This window comes from Populus euphratica, unplaced genomic scaffold, assembly GCF_000495115.2.
Source record: "Populus euphratica unplaced genomic scaffold, PopEup_1.0 scaffold12.1, whole genome shotgun sequence".
NCBI classification, from domain to species: Eukaryota; Viridiplantae; Streptophyta; class Magnoliopsida; order Malpighiales; family Salicaceae; genus Populus; species Populus euphratica.
In genome coordinates this window covers 2,107,668-2,133,296 of record NW_011499858.1, presented here as the reverse complement: position 1 = coordinate 2,133,296, position 25,629 = coordinate 2,107,668, and the positions used below count along the sequence as shown (strand labels likewise).

At 32.7% G+C, this 25,629-nt stretch overlaps 3 protein-coding genes, 1 long non-coding RNA gene and 1 pseudogene across 6 annotated transcripts; all 5 read left to right on the top strand.

The window, feature by feature from the left end:
- The first annotated feature begins 1,078 nt into the window (after positions 1 to 1,078).
- On the top strand, positions 1,079 to 3,172 carry LOC105124034 (RNA-binding (RRM/RBD/RNP motifs) family protein). 2 transcript variants are annotated; one of them, XM_011023866.1, is made up of 2 exons: positions 1,079 to 1,293; positions 2,260 to 3,172. In XM_011023866.1, exon 2 carries the CDS (start codon positions 2,472 to 2,474, stop codon positions 2,946 to 2,948), a length of 477 nt encoding a protein of 158 aa, XP_011022168.1. In that variant the 5' UTR covers positions 1,079 to 1,293; positions 2,260 to 2,471; the 3' UTR covers positions 2,949 to 3,172. The 2 variants fall into 2 exon arrangements, with proteins under 2 accessions (XP_011022168.1, XP_011022167.1); XM_011023865.1 differs by having other exon boundaries at positions 1,080 to 1,293; positions 2,171 to 3,172.
- Positions 3,173 to 4,007: 835 nt separating this feature from the next.
- On the top strand, positions 4,008 to 6,047 carry LOC105124111 (rab proteins geranylgeranyltransferase component A 2-like; annotated as a pseudogene).
- A 1,691-nt stretch (positions 6,048 to 7,738) lies between these two features.
- LOC105124033 (uncharacterized) lies at positions 7,739 to 10,692 on the top strand. Its single transcript, XR_841985.1, has 4 exons — positions 7,739 to 7,853; positions 7,957 to 8,251; positions 9,439 to 9,852; positions 10,669 to 10,692. It is a non-coding gene; the product is annotated as an uncharacterized LOC105124033 (long non-coding RNA).
- Positions 10,693 to 13,417: 2,725 nt separating this feature from the next.
- On the top strand, positions 13,418 to 17,027 carry RKD5 (RWP-RK domain-containing protein). Of its 2 annotated transcripts, none has more exons than XM_011023863.1 (5): positions 13,418 to 13,739; positions 14,086 to 14,335; positions 15,510 to 15,757; positions 16,074 to 16,291; positions 16,538 to 17,027. In XM_011023863.1, exons 1-5 carry the CDS (start codon positions 13,688 to 13,690, stop codon positions 16,733 to 16,735), a joined length of 966 nt encoding a protein of 321 aa, XP_011022165.1. In that variant the 5' UTR covers positions 13,418 to 13,687; the 3' UTR covers positions 16,736 to 17,027. The 2 variants fall into 2 exon arrangements, with proteins under 2 accessions (XP_011022165.1, XP_011022166.1); XM_011023864.1 differs by having other exon boundaries at positions 16,542 to 16,732.
- Positions 17,028 to 21,567: 4,540 nt separating this feature from the next.
- CST (Protein kinase superfamily protein) lies at positions 21,568 to 25,068 on the top strand. Its single transcript, XM_011023862.1, has 6 exons — positions 21,568 to 21,892; positions 22,019 to 22,377; positions 22,842 to 22,977; positions 23,075 to 23,217; positions 24,084 to 24,207; positions 24,341 to 25,068. The coding sequence occupies exons 1-6, from the start codon at positions 21,817 to 21,819 to the stop codon at positions 24,817 to 24,819; spliced, it is 1,317 nt and encodes a 438-aa protein (XP_011022164.1). The 5' UTR covers positions 21,568 to 21,816; the 3' UTR covers positions 24,820 to 25,068.
- Positions 25,069 to 25,629: the final 561 nt, after the last annotated feature.

The window sequence follows — 25,629 nt, the reverse complement described above, 5'->3', positions numbered from 1 at the left end:
ATGATGTTTGAAAGATCAACACTTGCCATAAGCCTTGAGTAACCCATTCAAGAGTGTTCATTCACTGATTATTATAAAATAAATGAGCTATTATAGGCCATTGTTTTGGAAATAACTAGAAGTGAAGACACAATCTAAACTTCATATAAGATAGACTTTAGCCACCCTTTTTACTTGAATAATTTTCTATTTTAAGATTAGTCTTTAACCGTAAGATTTCATATACTGATATAAATAGATATTCAATGTTTAAATACGTTAAAAACATTAGAAATATAAGACAAGTAATAATGCAGCTTACCACAAATAAAATGTTTTAGAGTGATAATATTTTTTTTTTAGCATAACCAGTTTCTTATCTAAAATTATAAAAAACCAACTAGGGTTTCTAATAAATATAATACTAAATGATGATTCTTTTGCATCTCAAACATGTTTTAGAACTTTTGCCCTCTCTTAACTTAAAACACTTAAGAAGAGAGGGTGCATATTACGATGTCGAGTGCAATAATGATATTTGAGTGGTAAAAAAAGATTCATAACTCTAAATAAATTAAAAAATATTTTACATATTCTCAAATAAAATTTTATACAAGGTGAAATTATTATAATTGATTTGTCTAATTTGAATTAGATTGAGTTGAAAACCTGACTTATATAAATAAATTAAAATGGTTGATATCTTAACCAATCTAGTGTCGAATCCAGCATGGATTTTTCATTTCAACAAATTATTGAATTTATCTTTTAAAGTGGACTGTTTTTGACAATTATGGTATAGAACTTATTTAATGGTGTGGTAATAATTATTTTTTAAAATATTTTTATTTAAAAATAAATTAAAATAATATTTTTTTAAAATTTATTTTTAATATTAAAATATTAAACAATGGAATAAATTAAAAAAAATAATTTAAAATAAAAAAATAATTTTTATTTTTTTAAAAAATATTTTTATACACAAATCCACAGTCTATAGCCGTAGTCTTAGGAATCCACTTTATTGTCCGGGGAAATCCCAAGGGCATTTCAGTAAATGCATAAACTTACCATGGTACTTAATAAAGCCATAGCCGAAGCCCAAAAAAAAAAACACTCTAAACAGATCATTGAAGGCTATAACTATTTTGACCCTATCTAGGGTTTTAATTTCTCTCTTTTCTCCTCTCTTTCGCAAAACTCGAATTAGGGGTTTTCAATTCTGGCACGGACAAGTCAATTCATTCTACAGACTCAAATTTTCAAGACCTGTAAGGATTTCAGAGACTCGGAAACTATGTACGGATCCAGAGGGTATGTATAAGTTAAGCTTTTTTGCTCGCTTATAGATTCTGTTGTTTGTCTTTATGATATTTGGAATATGTAATTAAGGATAAAAAAACAGTGTTGTGGAATTTGCTGATGGTGTGTGTTGATTTCTGGAAAGTTTAGTGTTTTTGTTGCTTGGCATGTATCAATAGTGGTTTTATTATTGTGGAATATTAGGAATAAGAAGGAAAAATCGAGATTTAAAGTGTGGTACCATTGATTTTTGGCATGTGCTTTTTGTCATTGAATTTAGGTTTAATAATAATTAACCGAACTGGGACATAAGTTATGGAAAACTTTTAAAGCATTGAATTGGTGTCTTTAATAAGGGTTTTGTAATTTCTCAATACAAGGTAAAGAAAGAAAGATAATGAACTGAAGGGTTTGTGTTTCTCGAAGAAAGATTTTGTTTTAAGCATTAAGGTTGGCTAAAGAGATGAGAATAGTATTGAAAAGGTGATACTTAATGCGTTTATTTTGAAACTGTTATCTAATTAAGTTATTATGTTTTATATGACCAAAAAGATGAGAGTGTCTTTGTGAGTTAGTGTCTTATATGAACTAAGCCTTAAGGGTTTGGTCACTGTTTTGTTTTGGTTTGTTAACCCCTTCTTGTTGCCTGTTGCATTAGTTAGTTTAAATGTTTTTACTGCAATTTGTGAGTATAAAATATGCTTTTGCATTTGGGGTTTATGTGTAGTTCTATTTTTAGGATGGCTGGTGTTAAATACGGTGCATTTTGTTTAAGAGTTAAAGTTTTAGGAATATTTGGGTGTCAGGGAAGTGTGGGTTGGGATTGGTTTTATTAACAGGTTTAGTGGGGATTTTTCCTTTTTTTCTTTTTGGGTTTGGATAATTGAAGGGCAATGTTGGGAAGCGGGGGGGTTTCGGATGGGTACGAGGTCGGCTCAAAGAGACAAAGAATGATGGAATCAAATCCCTACTTCGCAGTGAGCAGTGGTGCGAGTGGCTTTCAACCTTACGGATACGGTGGTGGATTTCAGCCCCCACCCTTTCCTGTGGTTCGTCTGAGGGGGCTTCCTTTCAACTGCTCAGATGTTGAGATTCTCAAGTTCTTTGCTGGATTGGATATTGTGGATGTCTTGCTGGTCAACAAGAGTGGGCGGTTCACTGGAGAAGCTTTTGTTGTCTTTGCTGGACCTATGCAGGTTGAGTTTGCTTTGCAGAGGGATCGACAAAACATGGGCCGGAGGTATGTGGAAGTTTTTAGGTGCAAGAGGCAGGATTATTACAACGCGGTTGCTGCGGAGGTGAATTATGAAGGAATCTATGACAATGATTACCATGGAAGTCCTCCTCCATCTAGAGCAAAGAGGTTCAGTGATAAGGATCAAATGGAATACACAGAGATCTTGAAGATGCGGGGTCTCCCCTTTTCTGCAAAAAAAGCTGAAATAGTTGAGTTCTTCAAAGACTTTAAGCTCATTGATGAAAGGATACACATTGCATGCCGCCCAGATGGGAAAGCTACTGGAGAGGCATATGTAGAGTTCATTTCTGCTGAGGAGGCCAAAAGAGCTATGAGCAAGGACAAGATGACAATTGGATCGAGGTATGTTGAGCTGTTTCCTTCAACACAAGATGAAGCTAGACGGGCAGAGTCGAGATCAAGGCAGTGAAAAGAAGCCAACTGGCATAGGATTTTATGCCGCCCTTAGGTTTACTGTTTGTATTCTGGCCATCTGTTTAGTTCACATCTGACTCAAATAAAGTTCAATGTGGTTATTGTTATATGCTTATAATGTTCAGATACGAGATAACTGTCTTTTTAATGATCTAAATTTTGCTTCTTATGAAGATGTCATGTTTAGTGTCATTCTGCCATAGGCCAAATTTGTTCCCAGTTTTCTGGTTCAGTTATTTAATTGTTTGTATGGAAATAGTGGAGGATTATGAAGACTAATTAGTTTTTGGAGCACAGTTTTATTTATTCTTGGATACAACAAATTTTATACAATGTGTAGTGCTCAGGGAGTTCACTAAAGATATCCTATTCGAGATACACAGAGAAAAGAGAGAGAATGAAATCATGACCTAGATAAGAATATTTTAATGTATAATTTTTTTTTCTTGTAGTTTTTTTAAATAAGCTAAAAAAGTAATTAATAGGATGTTATGAGTAATTTTTATAGCTGTAGCTTGCTTTTCCCTAATAGCATTTTCTTTCCTGCACATGCTAGACCTTGTATGTGTCTTTTTTTGTTATCAACGTCATTGTGTGAGTGTCTTTGTTTGGCAGTCGTTCTTTCAGCAAGCTTAGCATCGGGTTCTAGTAGTCTAGAATGAATGCCTTGCATGCTTGCATCAATAGCGCGCTCGAGGGTAAAATATAGCCTTTAATAGCCTGTTTTGGGAATATGTAGTTATCATAGTTTTTTTTATTGAAATGTATTAAAATAATATTTTTAATTTTAATTTTTTAAAAGTAGCGCATGAAAATGATTTAAAATATAAAAAAGAATAACTTCAATTTTAGTAAAAAAAAGAATTGAATTTACTTTCTCTAAGAAAGGCAACAGCCTGGCGCCATGATTTATATGTAATAGAACCGAGCATTAGACTTTGCCCCATGAATGGAGGATAATGTTGTGTGAAAAAAATGACTGTTGATGGAAAATGATACCTATGGATTCTAATTATGGGATTTGCATTAGCCTCCACATAAATTGCACGGATTAATGTATTGCTTCGTTTTTCCTCGGAAAGAAGGTATGCATTTCCTTTTCCTTTTCCTTTTACTTTTTTTTTGTGCATTCTTCTATGCTATTAAATCCATCCAAATTAAATTTTTGTACAGCATTTTTTAGTTAGAAGTTTCGAACTTGAAATCTCTTCCTTTTTTTGTGCGAATCTATGCTATTAAATCCATCCAAATTTAATTTTTGTACAGCATTTTTTATTTAGAAGTTTCGAACTTGAAATCTCTTCCTGAGTACCAATCATAATTGAGCTATAGCTGTTTTAGCTGCCGAATCCCAATTTATACGAAGCCCGTGAGCTACTGATAGAATTTCGGACCCTGTTCGTCCCTTCGCTACTAGATAGCCACAAATTGGAAGGGTTAGGAGGGGTGCAACCACAATTTTAGTAAAAAGGTTAAAATGTTCGAAATGAAAACTGTGCGAGCAATTGCCTGTAGAACCTTCAAAACAAAAGACTACAAAATCAAACATCTTTCAAAGTGAAACTAAAATCCTAACGCAACAAGAACACGCGAAATTGCCTGTAGAACCCATCTCTCTAAAATCAAGATTTACAGCGTTAAAACCTATGTTGGGAGAATTTGTATAGGAAATAGGGTCTTGTTTTATGTTTTTGCCCCGAATTGTTGCCAAAAAAAAAAAAAAAACTCGCGCAAGTTTAATTTGGATTAATGTGGGCTGAGGACATTATTTTGTGAGAAAAATCAATTGATCTTATGTTAAAATCAGAAGCAAGTCAGTATGTGGAGTTCAATAGTGTTGATGCCAGTTTTGTTGGTGATGGAAATGGAAAGTTATGGAACGTTCCTGATTCTAGAGCTGCCATAATTAAGGATAAGAGTTTGACTCTGATGGAAAAGAATCAGTTGATGAGGTTTTTCAAGCCGGTGATGGGGATGGAAGTGCGAATGAGAATGATGAGAGGAAGGGAAGGCGAAGATTTCAGAGGAGGATTTGGAGAGGCCGTTTGTTGACTACTTGTCGAAAATGTGATCGCCTCCAACTATTAAACCGTACAGACTGCTGTCACCCTGCTGTATCAGTCGAGGAGAGTAATATTATTATTTCTGTGCGTCCCCCCACACCCCCCCCCGATTGGTCTGAAGTTTACTTGATTTTGTTTATCTCTGCTTGTCTGCAGGATTATTCCGTATGCTATAGCAATAACAGATTATGATCAAGAGGACATGGAGGCTTGTCGAGATTTGCTCAGGACTAAAGATGGAATGGATTGTTTGGCTCTACACCAGTCACCAGCTGGGACGTTAATTCTTGTTTATATGTTATGGTTTAGCCGTTATTCTGTGGTTTAAAATTTAGGTGGGTTTCACAGTGCTATACCTGCGACTGGTATAATATCTAGATCTGAAAAACATAATGCTTTAACTACTAGATTGTACTATTTTTCTTCCCAGTATTGAAACCCACAGAAAGAATAGGACAGAGGCTGATACAGGGGAAAAGACGTTTTCGGTTCTAGTTCTCTATTGACTACTGAAAATCTAACATATCTGTTGCTGTCCATGTGTTGTCCAAATAACATTGCTCCTAAATGGGATTGACACTGTCTGATCTTATTCTGCTTAGATACTTGAGTGTTGCTTGATTTTCATGAGAATGGTGACGTCTGCTTGTGTTATTTTTTCCTCGTGTTTAGTGGGAACTTAACAAATTTGCAAATAATGCTTACCTAACAGGCCATAAACTTCTTATAAAGTGGACATAAACAGTTGCGACTCTGTCAAGTCAATACGCTCACCTGCACCAGAAACTTCTGTGATACAGGTTTTGCGAGTGCCGGTGATGGCGATGCATATGGAAAAGGTGCTAAAATATGCTTATAATGTGTTACATGGATAGCAAATGAATATAGCCAAGCTGTAAGAGGTTCAGATGAATTATCTTTGCTTTTATTTCATTTTTCAGGATAGTGGGAGGTACAAGGTGTACGATTGCCTTCTGATCAGGTCATATTTAGCCAGAAGAAGCTGGTTCTGGATCCATCCTTTACACTGACCACTCTGTCAACCTCTCCACCACGTTCTGCATGAAAGTTCTAACTTTTTGAGCGTTAGAGAGGTTAAATGAAAGGTGGCCAGAGGGATATGCACCATAAGAAGTTCCTTGAAGCCAGATATGTCAAATTTTCTGGTTGTTTATCCCCCTCGATGTAAGATCGGCATATAGTTTCATTTCTGTACCTTATTGGAGTTCATAGGAATCCTACGGGAAGAGTTACAGTAAATTATCTCACAAGTTTTATTTTTAAATAAATAATTTATTTATTTTTTAAAATCTAATACAAGCTAAATAATTTTACTTATACTAGGTAAAAAAACACCTTAAAAATTACTAGAAAAATAATAATAAAATTCTAAATAAAAGATAAACAAGAATCCTAAATAAATTAGAAAACTAATGTAATTCCCGTATAGTATATTTTGGACTTTATCGTAAAATCTTTTCGATATTCGATTCACCTGAAAATTTAATCTAATATAAAACAAATTCTCTAAAATTTTTTGGTAAAGTTTTAGTTCAATCTAATGATTGGATTAAATATTATACTTATTAGCATAAAAATAAACATTAAAAAAATAAGTCCAATCAACATACAAGTTGGAAAATAAATTGAATCACAAAATCTTTTAAAAAATGAGGCCAAAATATCTTAAATTAACCAATTGAAAGCCTCTTTAACTTTCCTAGCTCTTAACATTGTAATAGGTCTAATAGACACATGTAATAAATCATTTGGTATAGTTTGGATCATATCATCCTTTCTCTCCTAAAAAAAATATAACTTCAAATCATCACTTTACTTGGATATTATTCATTTTTGGAAGATATATTAACTTAATTTTGGAATTTATTTTTATTTTTTTTACTCTTGTTGTAACTAGGTGCTAGATAAAGACAACGATGAAATAATAAAAAATAAAAGATAAAAAGATATAAATTGATTTTAGAGCGTTACTCTAATACTAACCGATGCGAACCTCATAGATATAAAGATTCATAAATCTATAGTTAAATTTATCATTTTTCAAGAAAGCTAAATTCAGGCTTTTGATTGAGTTTGATACAATAATAACATATACTGAAACACTAAGATTATAAAAATCGAATCTCCACCCAATACTTATAAAGAGATATGAACAAGAGGTACAGAAGAAGTCACAAAACTTAGTTAATTCTTTAACAAGAGTTGTTCTATAAAAATCTAGAATAAGAATAAACTCTCACACACAAATTTTGATTTCAAAATAATATTTATATTTTTATGTGAGAGGAAAACTTATACTTATAGTTGTTAAAAGAATTAAAATTGACTTTTTAAAGAATAATTATTTTTATGATATTTTTCTGTTACTTTTCATTTATGATTCATTTAATTATTAGGCAAAGGTTTGTGTTTTAATATTATTGGTTACTTGATTCAAGTTAATTATCATGTCACATTTTCTATTCCAAATCTGATTTTTAACTTTATGGAATTATGTTCAAATTTGTTTGTGAACTTTTGAATCTTTATATACACCAGGCTCGAGTAGGTCGAAGTTAGGCCCTATCACTGGTAATGTGTTAAATGCTAATAAAAGAAAGCTAGTTAGCTAGCTAGGATTAGTGGGGAAAGTTTATGTATTAGAGGAAGAAGAGATGGAATGAAGTGAGTAGCACTCATTCCATTTTGTTATAAAAAGATATGGGAAGTTTCTTATAATTAGGACATAGTTATCACAGCTAATATGCTCGTCCGAATTGGAAAGTTCTATCATACAGGTTTTGTCGGCGACACTTACAGCCTTGCTTATGGAGAAGGTGCTGAAATATGCATATGATTTGCTTACAACATGGATTACATTAACGAGTCTAGCCATTTATGAGGTGCAAAAGCATTATATTGTATTTCATACTTTTTCAGTAGGTATAGAACTTTACAGCTGTGTGGGAAACTCCAAAACTGAGAAATGAGTGGAAGCTACAGAGGTGTGAGATTGGCTTCTGGCTAGGATATCTTTAGCCAGAAGCTGGTTTTGGATCCATCCTATACTTTTCTATCACCGCCAGCCTCTCAATCAGATCTTCTGCATGGAATTTATTAGTTTTTGAGCATCAGAGATGTTAAATGGAAGGTGGCCAGGAGGATATGCATTGCAAGGAGTTCCTTGAATCCAGACACATCAAACCCGCTGGTCGTATATCCCCCTTGATGTAATGTCAGCTTATAGTTTTGTTCTTGTTCTCTCTTCCTTGTTGGAGTTGCTTGGTATAAATACAATTCTAACTTTTTTTCTTATCCAGGCTCTCCAAGCATGTAAATTTGGCTTATTCTTGGATGTTGGGTATGCAACCAAAGTCTCACATTGACTAGAAATGGGGAGGATCATGGGTATATAAGGATGGACAAATATCTCAATTGGTATGAGGCTTTTTGGGTATAGCCCAAGAACAAATCCATGAGGGTATCAGAGCCATGCCCCAGAATTAGCCATGGTGGATGAATTCTCGGAATGCCGAACAAAGGTGGTGGGCCTTAATTAAATCACGATGTTAATCCATGGATCAACTCTATTGGATAGGCGGTGTACTCCCTTCATGGACGTGTCTTAACCCTAACACGTTGGTAGAGAGTGGACGGATGAATGATCATTTGAGGGAAGGCTCAGTGGTCTTTTGTTTGAGGGGAGGATTCTTGGGTATGCGACCAAAGTCCAATATTGGCTAGAAATGGGAAGAATCATGGGTATATAAGGATGGACAGATATCTTCATTGGTATAAGACCTTTTGGGTATAGACTGTTGGGTATGCGACCAAAGTCCAACATTGGCTAGAAATGGGAAGAATCATAGGTATATAAGGATGGACAAATATCTTCATTGGTATAAGACCTTTTGGGTATAGCCCAAGAGCAAATCCATGAGGGTTTAGGCCCAAAGTGAACAATATCATATCAATGTAAAGATATGTGGTGTACATAGTCCTTACATTGGAGAAAAGATGTAATATCATCTTTTTGTTTACATTTTGACTTTCTAATTTTACTGTCGAACATTACATAGTCCTTACATTGGAGAAGAGATGTAATATCATCTTTTTGTTTACACTTTGACTTTCTAATTTTACTGTCGAACATCTTTTGATGACTGTGCATTTGATAGCATCTGTAACTCATATTATGCATGCAAGATCACCCTGAAAGCATAAAAGGGAGACCTAGGCCTTACCCAATTCATAGAATTTTCGTGGACTATTTGGAAACGAGTTCAAAATAATTCACGTACTTAAAAACACATATGTTAACTGTGAGAAACTGGAATGTAGCTAGGAGTTATAAATTCAAATTGTTTGTGTTTTTTTGAAGCTTTTGTGACTCCATTGTTGTTTATCCTATGAGGTCCTTAGAGCAGTCTGCTTGGATGAAAAGTTATGTTGAGGAAAAATTTATCGTTTATGGCTCCTCGTGTCAATAAAAAAACCCCATGTCAACTGAATTTCAAAGGTTATGCTGATGGAGCTTGTGATTTATTGTCTGCTAACTTTCCATGGTGCACAATCCCAAGCTTTTTTAAAAAATTTGGGATACTTGAGTTGATAATTCTCTAATTTTGTTTGAGGTTTGTGCTATATCTTTTCAGCTTTGTGTGATGATGCCAATCAAGGAAAGAGGTTGCTAAATGCAGCCATGAATGCCCTTCTCACAATTCCTAATTCTTTTATTTCTGAAAGCAGTTCCACCGTACGTTCAACATGAGAATATTGAAGAAAAACCTACTGTACTTTGGAGAGAGCGGTCTGTATATATAGGAGATCACTATGGTGTGCTTCTCATCTCGTCCGTTTATCTCTTGTTCATATGGTTGCATATTTTTCTGGCAACTTAGTTAAAAAGATCAGACACGACTAACTATTTCTGACTGGTTAATTTTTATCTTATGTGTTAGCTGGTTTAGCTAAGTTTACTTTTATTATTATTATTAATAATAATTTAGGTGTCTAAGCCAGTTTATATATATTTTAACTAATACTATGGATCTGTCTAAGCCAATTTATATATATTTTAACTAATACTATGGATATTAAAATTAGCAATCATGTAAAACTCCAGTAACTCTAAAATAACTCAAACTCATGACCATTATATTAGTTAAGTTTACTTTATTCATATATGGGGTAGGGTGTTTATTTACATAAAATAGTTTATGACATTAATATAATTACTTAAATATATTGGATTTTTTGTTTATTCATGTGGAGTGTTTGAACTAGCTTGCATATAATTTGACTATTTCTTATGAGTTTTAAAGTTAAGGACTAGTCAATCTTCCAATGATCATCAATATTAGTAATCTTAGGGTTCAAGCCTAAAATTTTAAAAAATAACTTCTTCATTACAAACTCTTACCACTACATCATAGTTAAATATAATGGATTTTGCTTGGTTAGGTGATGAAGCTATTTCTTAATTCCAAACTCTTATCACTATATCATAGTTAAATATGATGGATTTTGCTTGGTTAGGTGATGAAGGGAGTAAAACCTTTTATCCCAAACTCGTCTTCAAGGGAGTAAAACCTTTTATCCCAAACTCTTGCCACGTGTCATTGTTAAATATGCTGGATTTTGCTTGGTTAGGTGATGAAGCTTGCCAGGGGATTAGTTTGGCTTCCATGCCTAATGAAAGTCTGTACTGCAATACAAAAATATTCTAGACGAAGCTGTGAAGGTATTTCATCTTTAGTTTCTCTATCATAATGCTTCACAATCCATCATTCCAAAACTCTTAATTTCTACATGCTGTCACCTTAATGTTCTCCCATCACCGACTTTTTCCCCTCATATGCACCGTTCAACATTTTGCAAGAGGAAAATGGAATCCAAGTTTTCAAAGTGCATCCTGTTGCTTCATCAAGCTGTATGTGTTATGTCTTGATCTCTTTTGCTTACGCATCAGATATCATTTGCTTGTGACAGTAAGTTTTCATTTTATACTCTGTTGACTGAGAGTTCTATGCTTGGCTCAGATGAAGGAATTCCCTCAGAGATAACTCCACCAGTCAAATTCTGATGCTGCTTCCAATCATCCTGCAGCAATTTTCTGCACTGAGTGTTGGATATGCGGTAGCATCAGGTGGCCTACTAGACACGTTATGATTTCCTGAACTTGAATGCGAATTCAGAAACACAAGGGATGATTGCATTAAAAATGTTTGGAAAAGCAAAGCCTCCATTTTGTTGCATTGCATGAGAAGTGCTGATCAGAGCTCGAGATCATTTTCGGATGCAGCACTTGATGACAAGACTTTGATTGTAAGAAGTTAAAAACTCTTTATTTTCAATAATCATTTAATTTTCCTCGTGCATTATCTTTGTTCTTTAATCCATTGACAAATGGCTTTGCGAAAGAATCGAGTCTTGGCATATGGCTCGATCTCAAAAGTTCAACGCCCAGTATTGATCGAATACACCTCGTCAGCCTAAGCCTGTTTTCGAAGGCATTCAGAAGACATCATTTGTTGTTGAACCAGATGTTGTAGACATTCAGTTCAACGACAAGTCATGGTCGGATGGATATCTTCAGCATCAAGTCATTTTCATGGTCGGATCCCATCACCCCTCAATTCGTTGAGCTGGTGAATCATCCGATTCAACATCAAAATGGAGTTCTTAAATGTTTTTAAGAACAACGGAGAAGACACCACTTGTCTGATAACACCATGATCATGCATGGGTAAAAAAGGGCGAAGAGTGCTGGAATGTAGCTTCGGCATGCTGGTTCTGTTTTGTTTCTTGGACTAGGCAGAGCTCCATAATATTTAATAAGCTCTGCTCAAGTGTTTTAATGGGGCCTGGACACTTCCAAGCCTGACTCTGTTCGAGTCAAAGCTTTTTGCTACAAGACAAGATCATGAGAACTTCCAAAATCTCATGAAAGACCAACGGTTCCAGCGGTCCAAGCTCCTCAACCGAGGCAGTCTAATGGCATTTTCGTTAATTCTGAATCATTCCAAGGTCTACAATACTTCTCCCTTGAACTTCTTTTGCCACTTTTCCAGCATGCATCGAAGGTACGTTTGGCGAGGTTTTCATGAGCCGTAAATGCCTGTGCTCTTACCACATTACCCTTGATGATTACTGTAGATATTCCAGTATTTCCACATGATGTGGGTATTTATGGGGATTGAGCGAGGGCATTTCGAGAATGTAATTTTACAGGGGTAATGTGTAATTTTGTGGAGTAGTCATGGAGATTAGTGTCAAATTGCGTAGATGAAGAGTCCAAATGGAAGAGGTTGGTTTTCATGGATTTTAGTGACACCAGACAAAAAGGTTAAAACCTAGGATTCTTACTCCCACCAAGAAAAGCTTTCCCCAACGAACTAATATCCCTTTTAATGACTTTATTTATTTATTTATTTATATTATAAATCTTATGTTTACTGGACTTTTTGTAACATTTTAAATTATAATTTTATTTGAATGCACTGCTGAAAATACTTTTTAATATTTTTCAGAGAATAAACTTAGTTTTCATTAGTATATAAATGACTCAAAATACTTTATATAGTTTCTTGAAGAAAAACTACTCAATGAAATACTTTATTTGGTTTTATGAAGACGAAAATTAACTAAATGTATTCAATTCATTGTTTTTTTATTTTAAGGTGCTTGAATTTTTCTATTATTTATTTTATTTTAATTTTAATTATGTTATAATATTATTTACTAGAAATTATCAATAATTTTTTATTTTAAGGTGCTTGAATTTTTCTATTATTTATTTTATTTTAATTTTAATTATGTTATAATATTATTTACTAGAAATTATCAATATATAATTAGTTAAAAGTGCTTGAATTTTTCTATTATTTATTTTATTTTTGTTTTAATTGTATTATATTGTTATTTATTATTTGACTGAAATTATTAATATACAATTTGTTAAAAAATACTTATAATTTTACAATTTAAATTTATATTATACTTTTCTTATTGTCTCAAAAAACTATTTTTATCATCCGTTTAAATGGTTGATAAAGCACCGATTAATGTTCATTTAATATTATCATTCAATCTTTATGATATGATTTAATATGAATACTTAAAAAGTTACCATATAAAATGAAAATAATTTAATTTATAACTTTTTGATATTTGATTATTCTTCAAACTCAATTTAATAATTATTAAATGGAGTTTCATAAAAATATATTTTAATGACACAACCTTAGATTTTTGTCCAAAATAAAAATAAAATTATCATGAAGTAATTTTCATCAAATCTCTTCCCCAGCTTAACTAAACCATTGGATTTGCTAAGCTCAGTTATTATAAAGACCTTCAATTACATATTCAAAAAATTGTTTGGATTTTGGTAGTGGATAAAGCCAGCCAGCATCCAAGAAATTATGCCCTGGCAGAGCAGAAGTGTGGGAGACACTGCTAAAATAACATGAAAATTTACAAAAACAGGGAGTGAAAAAGAGAAGGCCAAAGTACTGAAAAAAGAATCATGCAAAATATTCTAAACAAACCTTGATTCTGCTGCCCCATTCAATTCACTAATATCTGCCCAGTGCCCACTGTATTTCTGTTTACTAGTTACCTCTGTTTCTCACCTCCAAAGCATGACCTCTTCTTCTTCTTCTTCTTCATGGCCTCTTCTTTGATAGCTCTATTAGTCTTTGAGAACAATATCAATAAAGGTACTCTCACTCAATCCCTCTTTCTATTCCATTGCATGTAATTGCAGTTTTTGTTGATATTTAGATGTGTTTTTTAGATTTTTATTTCAAAAGGTTGCTTCTTTTTGGTGTTTACTTGTTGTTAGGAGCTTGCATATGATATTAGTGAGTTTTAGATAGAATTCCAAAATGGGGTTGGTTTTTACTTGTAAAGGTTTTTTTTTAATATATATTTTTTTGTTGTTTCATGTACTTTGCAGAGATTTCAGCTTGCATCTCTGTTATTTTTGATTTTTTTTTGATAGAGTTACCATTCCCGTAATGGGTTGGTTTTTGGTTCATATTGGTATGTTGTGTGGTTTTGCAGAGTTGGTAAGAAGCTTGCATGTTTACAGATTGAAGGATGGGAAGGAAATGGAAGTTGAGAGGGAGTTTGTTTTCTCTGTGGATGGTCCATATGTTGAAATGAAAGCAAACCCAATTCTTAGATTGAGGAGATTTCAGGTCTTGGAGCTCTTTGAAGGGCAAGTGATTGGTTTGTGGCGTTGCATATTTGCATTTCATGTCAATAATCCTCCTCATTTGAGCCACAGTTCTTTTCTACTCTCAGTTTCCAGGTACAGTCCTTTTCCCATTCCTTTTATCTTGTTATTTATTAGTCCAATTCTATCCCCCTAAACTCCAGATTTTTTATTAGATCCGTATTTGCATCTCTTGACCTGAGCATTTATATGTTACTAGTAGAGTTTCCCCTGTGACTGCTAGGGAGTTCATGTCTTGTCATCTATGTAAGTGTGGTGAATCATTAATCTTGGAATGCATGAACTTTCTGTACAATTTAGAAGGACTGAAAGTTGCTAACTTGATTGGGTTAATATTACTGTTGCAGAAGTGCTTTCATCATAGTTGTTGTTGAAAAAGGTAGGATTTGGGTTTTCCCAGATAGCATCATGGATATGTTGGGTTCAGTGGCTAAATGAAGCAGCAGAATAAAATTATATGCTCAACCTCTAACAGTTGCTGCCGTTTCTTGTTGAATTATCCAACGAACTTTATTTTGCTTTTAGCTCACATGAAACTACACTCACCCACCTGCCTTAGAAGCCTCTTTCCAGCTTGGCAAGGGAAGTAAGCATAGGAATGACTCTCCACTTGATGTAACCCCTAGAACTAATCATCTTTCGGTAAGATATTGTATATTCTGCAGGTTTCTTTTTTTTCTTTAAAAATGCAGCATGCAGCAGTTGATGCGAAATTACTTGCCTTGTAGCAGTAATTAAGGGTGCTCAAATTTCAAGAACTTTTCCGAGTAAAGATGTTTTTATGCCAGACTATTATTCTTATTGATGAGTCATACTTGCCATCTATTCGTGTATTTTCAAGCTTGAATAGAATTCTCATGATGTCTATATAGATTCATACTCCCTGCTTAGTGATGGAAAATTAATGGTTCTTTGATTGCTCATGCATATCTAGACTCTAGATGCCCCATGGAAGTAGAATAAATTGTGTCTCAGTTTGGTTTCAGATGAAAGTATCGCGCTTTAGATGTATCTAAAATCTAAATAAATCTATTATAAAAAAAATCTAAATGGATATCTATACATCTCCAAATCCCTAAGTTTGAGGATACTTTGGAGAGCTAGATAGATGATCCCATTCCTCGTCTTTGATTTTTGAAGGTAATTTGTGCAGACTCTATTACCAACATGCGGTAATTACTCTTTCAATATAATCTGACATCTTCCTAACTCCTCCTTTTTCTGTTGCTTTATAATTTTTAATGTTCAGAAACCCCAAGCTGAAGTCAATTCCAACACTGGCCAAAGATATCCATTTCATTTTGAAGTTGAGCAGCAAAACTGACAATGAAGAGCCATCAAGGTTTTCATCCAAAGAAATATGTGAAGTGGACAGAGATAATTGCCATCAGTCAAAGAAAAGTCTGCCTGCATTAGACCAGGATCTTAATTGCCTTCCTTATTCAGTTTCTCCATCTGAATTATCAAAAAGCGAACAAATTGAACTGTGCGCAGCAGGTTTTATTTGAGCTTCCTCTTTATGGAATTAGGAAAAAAAGAAGATATTCTTGAATCCTTTTGTATATTAACATTCTGAGACTGATTACTTCTTGAAGCAACTGCCTTTCCTGAGTCCTGACCTGAGATGCAACAAAGAAAAATACTAGTTTTAATTTGATAACAAAGTCATTTTGCTGAAACATTGATGCTTCAGTCCAACAAATTGCACACAGAACTTGCTAGTCATTGGCTATATAAGAATATTTTTATTTCTTCTTGACTTCTGAGGATTCCTGTAATTCATCACCATGGCTCACTAACCAGAAAACTGCAGGTGTTATGGAAAAGAAGAAAAAAAGAGCAGCTAGTGAAGACATTGCTAGAATTGCTTTAGAAGATGTCGTTAAATGCTTTGGTCTACCAATTGTGGAAGCTTCAAGAAATTTAAAAGTTGGTCTCACAGTACTGAAGAGAAAGTGCAGGGAATTAGGCATCCCCCGCTGGCCTCATAGGAAGATCAAATCCCTTGACAGTCTCATTCGTAGTCTCCAGGTTACCTCTCTATTCCTTGTTTCAGAATATTTTATTCCACTGCACCACATTTAAATAACATCATTTAGGATTGTCAGAATATCATATAGCATAGAAAATCACAGTGACTGAATGAGCTACTACATCACATCTGCAACCGATAGATGTTGCTGAAAGATTATGTATCTTTGTAAGTAATGTGAGATTGCAATCAGTTTCATGCTTGCTTCTCTATATACATGGTTTTTGATAAAGAATTTTGTGTAGGAAGAGGCAGAAAGGCATAGACAAGATAACAAGGATACAACTATGGCAGTGGCCAAGAGGCGAAGGATGCTGGAGAGGGAAAAGGAAACTATAGAGAAGAAGCCATTCATGGAAATACAAAATGAGACCAAAAGATTCAGGCAAGATGTTTTCAAAAGAAGGCACAGAGCCAGAGCTCTTGGAAACCAGGGTCTATAAATCTTCCCCAGTCCTGATAAAAAAAATAAATTACAGAAAGAACTCTCAAAGCCCAATATGTACAGTTTTGCTTTCTAATGCTAATGATTTACCTTCAACAACTTTGTGATTTTGTGTTGTACTGCCAGTACATTCAGGGCATCTTTTCTGGTTATTGGAGCCAAATAGTTTTCTGGGTCATCAGTTTACTGAATTCGCCCCCATGCACTTCATGTTGGCATAACAGGAACTGGATTGGAAATTGGTCAAAATATCCTCAAAAATAAGGTTTTCGTTTTGTTTGTTTTTTGGATTTTCTTCTGCCTCTTCATAGCAGGTTTTCGTTTTTTGGATTTTCTTCTGCCTCTTCATTTTATTACAAAAAAACCCCATCACTTTAAACGGTTTCATGCCTGAATTCTCGGCATCTGTCTGGTGTTTTTGTCGACCCTTTTAGGAGTCTACTACTTGCACTGCGCATGGCAGGGCAGCCACCAATATACAAGGTCAACTTCTTGTTCCATTGTATGGTTTCGGTTTTTATAGGCATTGAATTTCTTTGCAGGCACATATCCTCAGGGTTTTCTTCACCCTTTGAACTTCATGCATCATGTTTTTCTCTTCCACCATTAGAATGTCCTCGTGGAATTATACAGATTCCATGCATTGGTGAAACCAAGTCTTGAACATTTTCACTGCAATGACTTTTTATTATGTACTTCTGCTCATGAATAGAAAAGAAACGGAGAACAATATCAAACGACAGACTAAACACGATTTCATCAGAACACTCTAATTTCCATCAATATTTGTAAGGTCTTAGAGATGTCCATTTAAGGAATGGAAGTTCCATTGAAAAGGAAATGCTTGGGGGGCTGACTATATCTGAAACTTGATATATTTGTGAAGATGGTGCTAATATTACAATGTTGTTTTTTTTCTTTAAAAAGAAATATCATGTAAACATTACTAGGTCCAAAGTTACATTTTCGTTCACTATGCACATAGATTCAGGAACATTGCACTGTTCATATGAAAACTGTAATTTGTTTTGGTCTTCCTATTTTATTTCTTTGTAATATCATAATTTCAAGTTATATTAGCATAATTTTATATGCCAAGAGTTTTTATTTATTGTTATCTTTGCATGCTTCACATATATGGAGTGTCGAGGAATATTTCATTGTTATATTACATATAAAATCTTAGGCTGAGTTAAAAAAGAAATTCAAAAGGCAAATATCAAAAAGAAAAAAAAAATGACCCCAAAGTTGAAAAGGGGTCGATGTTTTAATTTTAGTCCTTTAAGTTTGATTTTATATATTGTTTGGTCCCTAACATTTTAGGATTTTATACTTTCATTTTAAACTTTATTTTCTTTTTATATTTTTGTCATTGAGTTTGAAAAAAAAAAGTCAGAAAATATTAAGGAGAAAGAAAATAACTAGATGATCATGTTTTGACCACCAAAAGAATGAACAATGATCTTGTCTTTATCGTAGGAGTTTAATAGATGTGAAGTTTCCTTTAATTATGATAAAAAAAAACAAAACAAATGGGTATCTACAAAAAAAAAAAAAATATTCATTTATCTTTTTAATTTTTATAGTAACTAGATAATGTTTGAGTTATAAATAAGTTTATTATGGTTCTTAAAATGTTTTTAGATAAAAATAAATTAAAAAATAAGTGTTTGAAAAAAAAAATTGAACACTATCTTCTTGCCATCTGGTCTCAACTCTCATTTAAGATTGATTTTGAACTCAAAATATCTTTTAGTATGTCTAATTGAATTCAAAATAAAATAAAATTGAACACTATCTTCTTGTCATCTAGTCTTAACTCTCATTTAAGATTGATTTTAAACTCAAAAATATCTTTTAGTATGTCTAATTGAATGGATTCCTTTTTGAATACATTACATAAACAGCTTTGCATATATGGAACCAAGCATGTTTCCTAGTAGCTTGATGCACCTATTTATATTGATATCTTGTTTGAGTTTTATATAAGAAGCTTGCAAATTAAATTCTAATATAATATAAACTTTTTCTTGTATCTAAATTGCAACTTTCATTAGTTTAATATTTGTGAGGACTTTTATTGTGAGTAAGACTGGATTTTTTGGTTGATTTTGAGAATTGAAACTTTATAATTTCTTTAAATTGATTTTGAGAATTGAAACTTTATAATTGATTATTTTTTTCTAGTTGATCACGAGTCCTAATCTTTTGATCTATTTAGATTTTTAAAGCTTAGTTGACTCTGTGAACAATTATTATTTTTATTAGGCTGACATGTGAATGTTAATTTTTAAGCTTAGTTGACTCTATTATTTCTGATCTATTCCAAAATTTCTTGTTTAGTTATGAACAATTATTATTCTTATTAGGCTGACATGTGAATGTTAATTTCTAGGATAAATAATAAATATTTCTCCATTGTATTAGTATTGAAATTAATCAAAGGAATCAACCATTAATTACATGGCTAAATAAGTATTGTTTGATGAAAATGTTAATAATAGTTTTAAATGTATAATATGTTAGCCAATAAATTTATTTTAAATGAACAACGTTCTAAATTTTAGGTTGTAACTTCTACTAATTCTTCAATCAACGTCCATTCTTCACTTTCTCCATAAAACACCTAATCTCTTAAGAACATAAACATATCCCTTGAGAAATTTTCTCTTCAAAAAGATTAAAGAAATCTTCTTTTCAGAAGATTATGTGAATCTTAATATATGGAGCCCATCCATCACAACTTGGCTTAACATTTTCATTCTAAACTATATCATTTGGTTGAATAACATGTAACAACACTTTAATGAATAATTCAAATACCTTGAAATTTTTAACCATAAAGTTTGCACTATTGTGCTCATCATTACACTTTTGTTTCATATTAGCAATAATTAATCAATTGATAATCCCCATACGGAGGATGCTACAATGATGAGGTGTCATTTTATATTTTAATTCATATTGAGCCAAACTATTGGATTTTATATTATTTCATCTCACTAAAAAAATAAAATTTAAATAAAAATTTTTATTTTAAGTTTAGCCATTGCGTGCCATGATGTTAAAGTATTGTTTTATTCTTCTTTGCTTATGTGTTTAGATTAAAAAAAAAAACTAGATAGAATAAAAGATAAAGATGAAGTTGTGTTTGGTGGTTCAACAAAATAAAATGAACATCTTAATTTAGGTTGAAAAAAAATAAAAATATAAAAAAATTTATCTAATTTATTTTAAGAACTCAAGTTGATTTGATCATTTGAATGATTTTAACAAAACTCAGTCATAAATTTATTGATTATTTTTTTAAAATTTGATCAAAATAATATCATTTTAATTATTATTTTAAATTATTTTGACTCGAATTTTCAATATGTGACCTAAGATTTGCCTCTTATTGATCTATAAATCACATTTTAAATATAAATAAGATATAATAAAATGCACAAAATTCTATTTTATTCTTAATATAAATTACCATCAAACTTGTAATATTTAAAACAATAAATAAAAATTATTAGTTTCATTTTAGTTTATAGTAAAGATTAACTTTTTAAAACAAATTTAAAATATTAATTTATGTTCTTGTCAAAATCATGCAAAAATCTTTTTATCTTCTTGTAATCATTGTAAAAACGATAATTGCTAAAAAATAGTATAATTAAATTATAATTTAATCAATCATTTAATCATATTTTCAAATATATTTAATAGTAAAATAAATAATAATTAAACCAATCATATGTTGATGCAACTAAAACTAATTATATTAGGAATATAATAAAAGAAGACAAAAAAGAAATCACGAAAGAGTTCAAACAAGAACCCAAACCGTTTTATTATTGTTTAAATAATTATTTTTCCAAAATCTCCCTCTATGAACAAAGTACTAAATACGTTAAAATAGGTTCAAAACCAACCTTAAATAATCAAAGAAATACAAAAATTGAAAAATAAAACAAAATCTTCTATTTCTGCTTCGAAGACCTTCCCGATCTGGCGGCTTATAGCTACCTCATTTCAAGAACCTACAAAATTTGTTGTGACTAAATATTTTTATAGGCTTTTACTTATTTATCTGATTTATAAATATATTTGTTCAATATTCACATGGTTTAATTACATAATATTCATAATTCATAGTTCAAAATCTCTTGCATTATATCACAAATAAAATATTTGTATAAACTGAAAACTAAAATCTAAGATAGATGAAATGCAAGATAATAAATTCATCATAGATTCACATTTTTTATTATCATTTAATCCCCAAGTCTTTATCATTAAATTTGATTTTTTTAAACAAAATGTATTTTTATTTCACTATATTATGTATATTTTAATTATTGCATTAATTTTTCAATAATAGTATTCATTATTTTTCATAATATTAAAAAAAAACACTCATTCGGTAAAAAACATTTTCATCTTATGCTTTTTAATATATATAACTCTTTAATTGTTTAATTTTATTCAATTCATAAAAAAATAATTTACTCTAATTTATTTATTTTTCAATTGTTATAGGTTATTAAATAATTTAAATAATATCCTCTCCTTTTCTCTTGCTTATATTTCTCATTTTTTTAATGAATTTTGCTTTTATATTTTATATTTTTTAAATTTAATGGTGGAAACTAAGTTAATTAAGACCTATGATCTAACCTGAGGTTAAATTTTAAAATTATAAAATGTTTAAAAATACAATTTTAGAAAAAAAAAATACTTGGTTTCAGGGTTTTTTTTTTTTTTTTTTTTTTTTTTTTTTTTTTTTTTTTTAAGGAACAAAATAAATCGTCTCCATGATTTAATGTCCTCGTGACAAAAATAACGAAGTGTTTGGCCAAGCAAGACAACTCAAGAGACAGTCAGCAAAGTGAAGACATGGTAATTGCCTCGTCTCTATTCACCAATAAAAGAAAAAAAAATCATTCTTAATTTCTCTCCCTCTTCTTTCTTGGCTCTTTCTTGGTTTCTGCCACAAAATTTCAAATCTACATAAACATGAAGAGTGCTGCTGCCATCTTGCTAAAGTGGTCTGAAGATTACTTAGCATTGAGGAGTTACTGAACGGGCAACATGGGTAGCTGCCTAAGATCTTTCTTTTATGATCCTAGTCCTAGCTCCATAGCCAAAAACAATCCTTCCACCCCAGGTATCCTTCTTGCTTTACCTTGTTTGTGGATATCTTAAGAGTTCATATGTTATGTGTTGCTTCTTGTTTTTCCTTTTTAACTGATCGTCTAATGATCTTTTCCCATTTTTCGGATGCAATATACAGGGACATCGAATAGTACTTACAGCAGCACCACCATAGATGTCTCAGCCACTAGTAGTGGTATTGTTTGCAGGAGTCAATTCTCAGAGGCAGCGAGTCATGATGAAGGAAATGAAGTGATAAATAGTGCAGATGGGCAAATATTGGAATCATCAAATTTGAAGGAGTTCACTTTTGCAGATTTGAAGAGGGCAACAAAGAATTTTAAATCAGATACTTTATTGGGTGAGGGAGGTTTTGGTAAAGTCTATAAAGGTTGGATTGATCAGAAGACTTATGCGCCCTCTAATTCCGGCAGTGGCATGGTGGTTGCTATAAAGAAATTGAACTCAGGAAGTATGCAAGGATTTGAAGAGTGGCAGGTATTTTCAATTCTAAATTTCAACTGTCTTAATATTCAAGAAAGTTATGTTTGGACATTTAATAGCCATTCCGTTATCAAGTTTCTTGTTTTTGTTGAGTTTGTGACCAATCCGTCAATGGACGGGGAAGGGGAAAGCAGCTATGGTTTTTAAATATTTTTCTATAACGGGTCCCACCTAGCATGACTTTGTGTATGCTATCGAATAGAATTTCAATGGTATGATAGTTGTTAGAAGATGCCCTTGTCATAAGGTAACAATTGCTGTCCAATCATTACAATTACGAGCTAACTTTAGATCAAAATACCAGGAAATACACCTCCTTGCATTGAGGGTGTGGGTTTACCTCTAGTTCTTAGCCACAGACCAATGCTTCATTGGCCACATTTTGGCATGGTGTTTATTGAAATGTATCCCCTATTGTTGATGCTATACATATTTTCCATTTTTCATTGGGTATGCAGTCAGAGGTGAACTTTCTAGGAAGGCTATCGCATCCCAACTTGGTTAAGTTATTGGGCTTTTGTTTGGACGATAAAGAGCTACTCCTCGTGTATGAATTTATGCCGAAGGGAAGCTTGGAGAACCATCTGTTTAGAAGTAAGAGTTGCTGAAAAACAGAAAGAGGAATATGAAGAAGAAAAAAGTGTAAGGAATTAGCTAATTTCTAGATGAATTGGTTTGGTTGTTTGTGCAGGGAATCCTAATATTGAACCCCTCTCTTGGGATATACGGCTAAAGATAGCCACTGGAGCAGCTCGAGGTCTAGCTTTTTTACATACCTCAGAGAAGAAAGTCATTTATAGAGATTTCAAGGCCTCTAATATCCTGCTTGATGGGGTTAGTTTATTTATTATGATTTATGTATTTTATATTTTAGGCTTAATGTTCTTATGATACTCCCTATAATTTGTTGCTGAAAGAACAAATAAATTGAAAACCAGTAAGAAATATGGTGGTGGATGTGAATTGCCCTTTGTGATTCTAAGTTTCCTTAGATTAATTTTTAGACTAACATATGTGCACATTGCTAAAATGTGCTTGACAATGCAATATCAGATTAGTTCTTTTGCAGCGGAAAGGAATGTCATTTTGTGAACATAAGCTTCTGTACTTTTCCTTTTCTTTCCCCTCATTATGATTTTCTACAGCTAGTAAATGGAGCCTTATGCTAAATTTAATTAATTATAAAACTTTGAAGATGATGCAAAATAGTTCAGAGGGCATGACGCCGATGTTATACCAAGAACACTTTGTTAAGTTGCGTTTGATTACACAGGGGAGAGCTGGAGATCCAAATCTATCCCTCTAGTCGGTTGCTTTAATTTTGATGTGTTAATAAGATCACTAGCAAAACTCTGGCTGGTTTCTCTAAGAAAGACAACTAGACTCTCTTCATATGTCTAGAAGTTATGGTGGAGCTATGAATTGTCAATGGAGATATGATATTGTAGCATGTGTTGCAAGAAGGCATTAATAGGTTTTGGGAGGGTCATCTCATTGAAAACTTAAAAATAGGCATGCATGCAAGGTACAATAATATCATCGGAGAGCTGATGGAGCTTTGGGGCCAAGGCCCTGACTACGTCCCCTGCTTCTTGAAACACTAAACAGATAAACGGCTTGTTTTTTAGAATGTAGGATTTATGAACCATCATTTATCATTACTAATATTCAACCCTTTTCATCTCAACTGCATTGTACAGAAATACAATGCCAAAATATCAGATTTTGGCCTGGCGAAGTCGGGGCCTTCTGGTGGAGAGTCACATGTGACAACCAGGGTCATGGGAACCTATGGTTATGCTGCTCCTGAGTACATTGCAACAGGTACGTGTGCCTTCAAGGACATCTGAAATGCTACTGAAACAGGCTGTTAAAGTAATAGTTTAGGCGATGAACATGTATACGTAACTCTTGGCATATTAATAAATCATCTAATGTGAAACTTCATGATAAACAGGTCATTTGTATGTAAAAAGTGATGTGTATGGTTTTGGTGTCGTGCTACTTGAAATGCTGTCAGGCCAAAGGGCGCTCGATAGGAAGCGACCAACTGGTCAGCAAAATTTGGTTGAATGGCTGAAGCCATTGCTCTCACACAAAAAGAAGCTCAAAACCACCATTATGGATTCAAGAATTGAGGGCCAATATTCGTCCAAGGCGATGGTACAAGCAGCGCAACTTACTTTAAAGTGCCTGAAAGCAGATCCTAGAAACCGCCCTTCCATGAAAGAAGTTGTAGAGGTGTTGGAACAGATAGAGGCAATGAAGGAAAAACCAAAGGCGACCAAAAGCACTTTCGCTTCCTCACATTCTAAACCCCATCGCCGTGGCCAACAACCAATTCAGCATCGTCCCCTCTTCATTCCAGGTCGCAGGGTGCCTAAATACGAGCACGAAGTAAACATTCGTAAACTAACAAAAAAGAAGGTGAAGTAAGCAGAATTGGACCCAACAAATTCTATGCAAACAAAAAATCAATTGCTCCTTCAACTTTTGATTAAAGTCATAATTTTTTAAGTGATTCCTTTTAGAGTAGAACAGATTCTGCTGTTGTAGTTGCCATTTGCATTCAGTGAAATGATGGTGTTGCAACTTGAAAAACAAGAAGTGTGATTCTTTAATCTAATGAAAACAGAGGGGGAAAAAAAAATCCTGGTGTTTTTATGCGGATTTTCTTGGGGAAAATATGACCCATCTCACTCATAATTTCAGTGGGAAGTGCTTTCTATAAGATTCCTAGGCATCATTCTATACATATTTATAAAACTTGGCTCTACCCGGCATGTTTACCCAGGATCCATGTGATTCAGGATCTTGATTAAATTTCAAATCACAAAAGTCCGGGTTTGCAATAGACATGATTAAACCCGAGTGACCTTGCGGGGTAAATATGTCTTATTACACTTTACATTTATTTTTTATAGTTTATTTTTATATGTCTTTCAATGTAGAGTAACTATATATAGAGCTTACAACTACATAGGTTATTTTAAAAAATTTTAATGTGGAATAAATATACTACATTTTATATTTTTTATTTAATTATAGCTTGCATTAACCTAAATTGTTTATTAGCTATACTATAATTCATGCTTTATTTTTAAAAAAACTATTATTCATATATATTATTTCAAAACCTTTTCATATAAAATATTAAAAATTTTAAATTTTTTTCAAGTTATTCTAAATTAATTTGTATAATTTAAAACTTAATTTTTTTGAATGGATTAACCCGGAAAGAGTTGA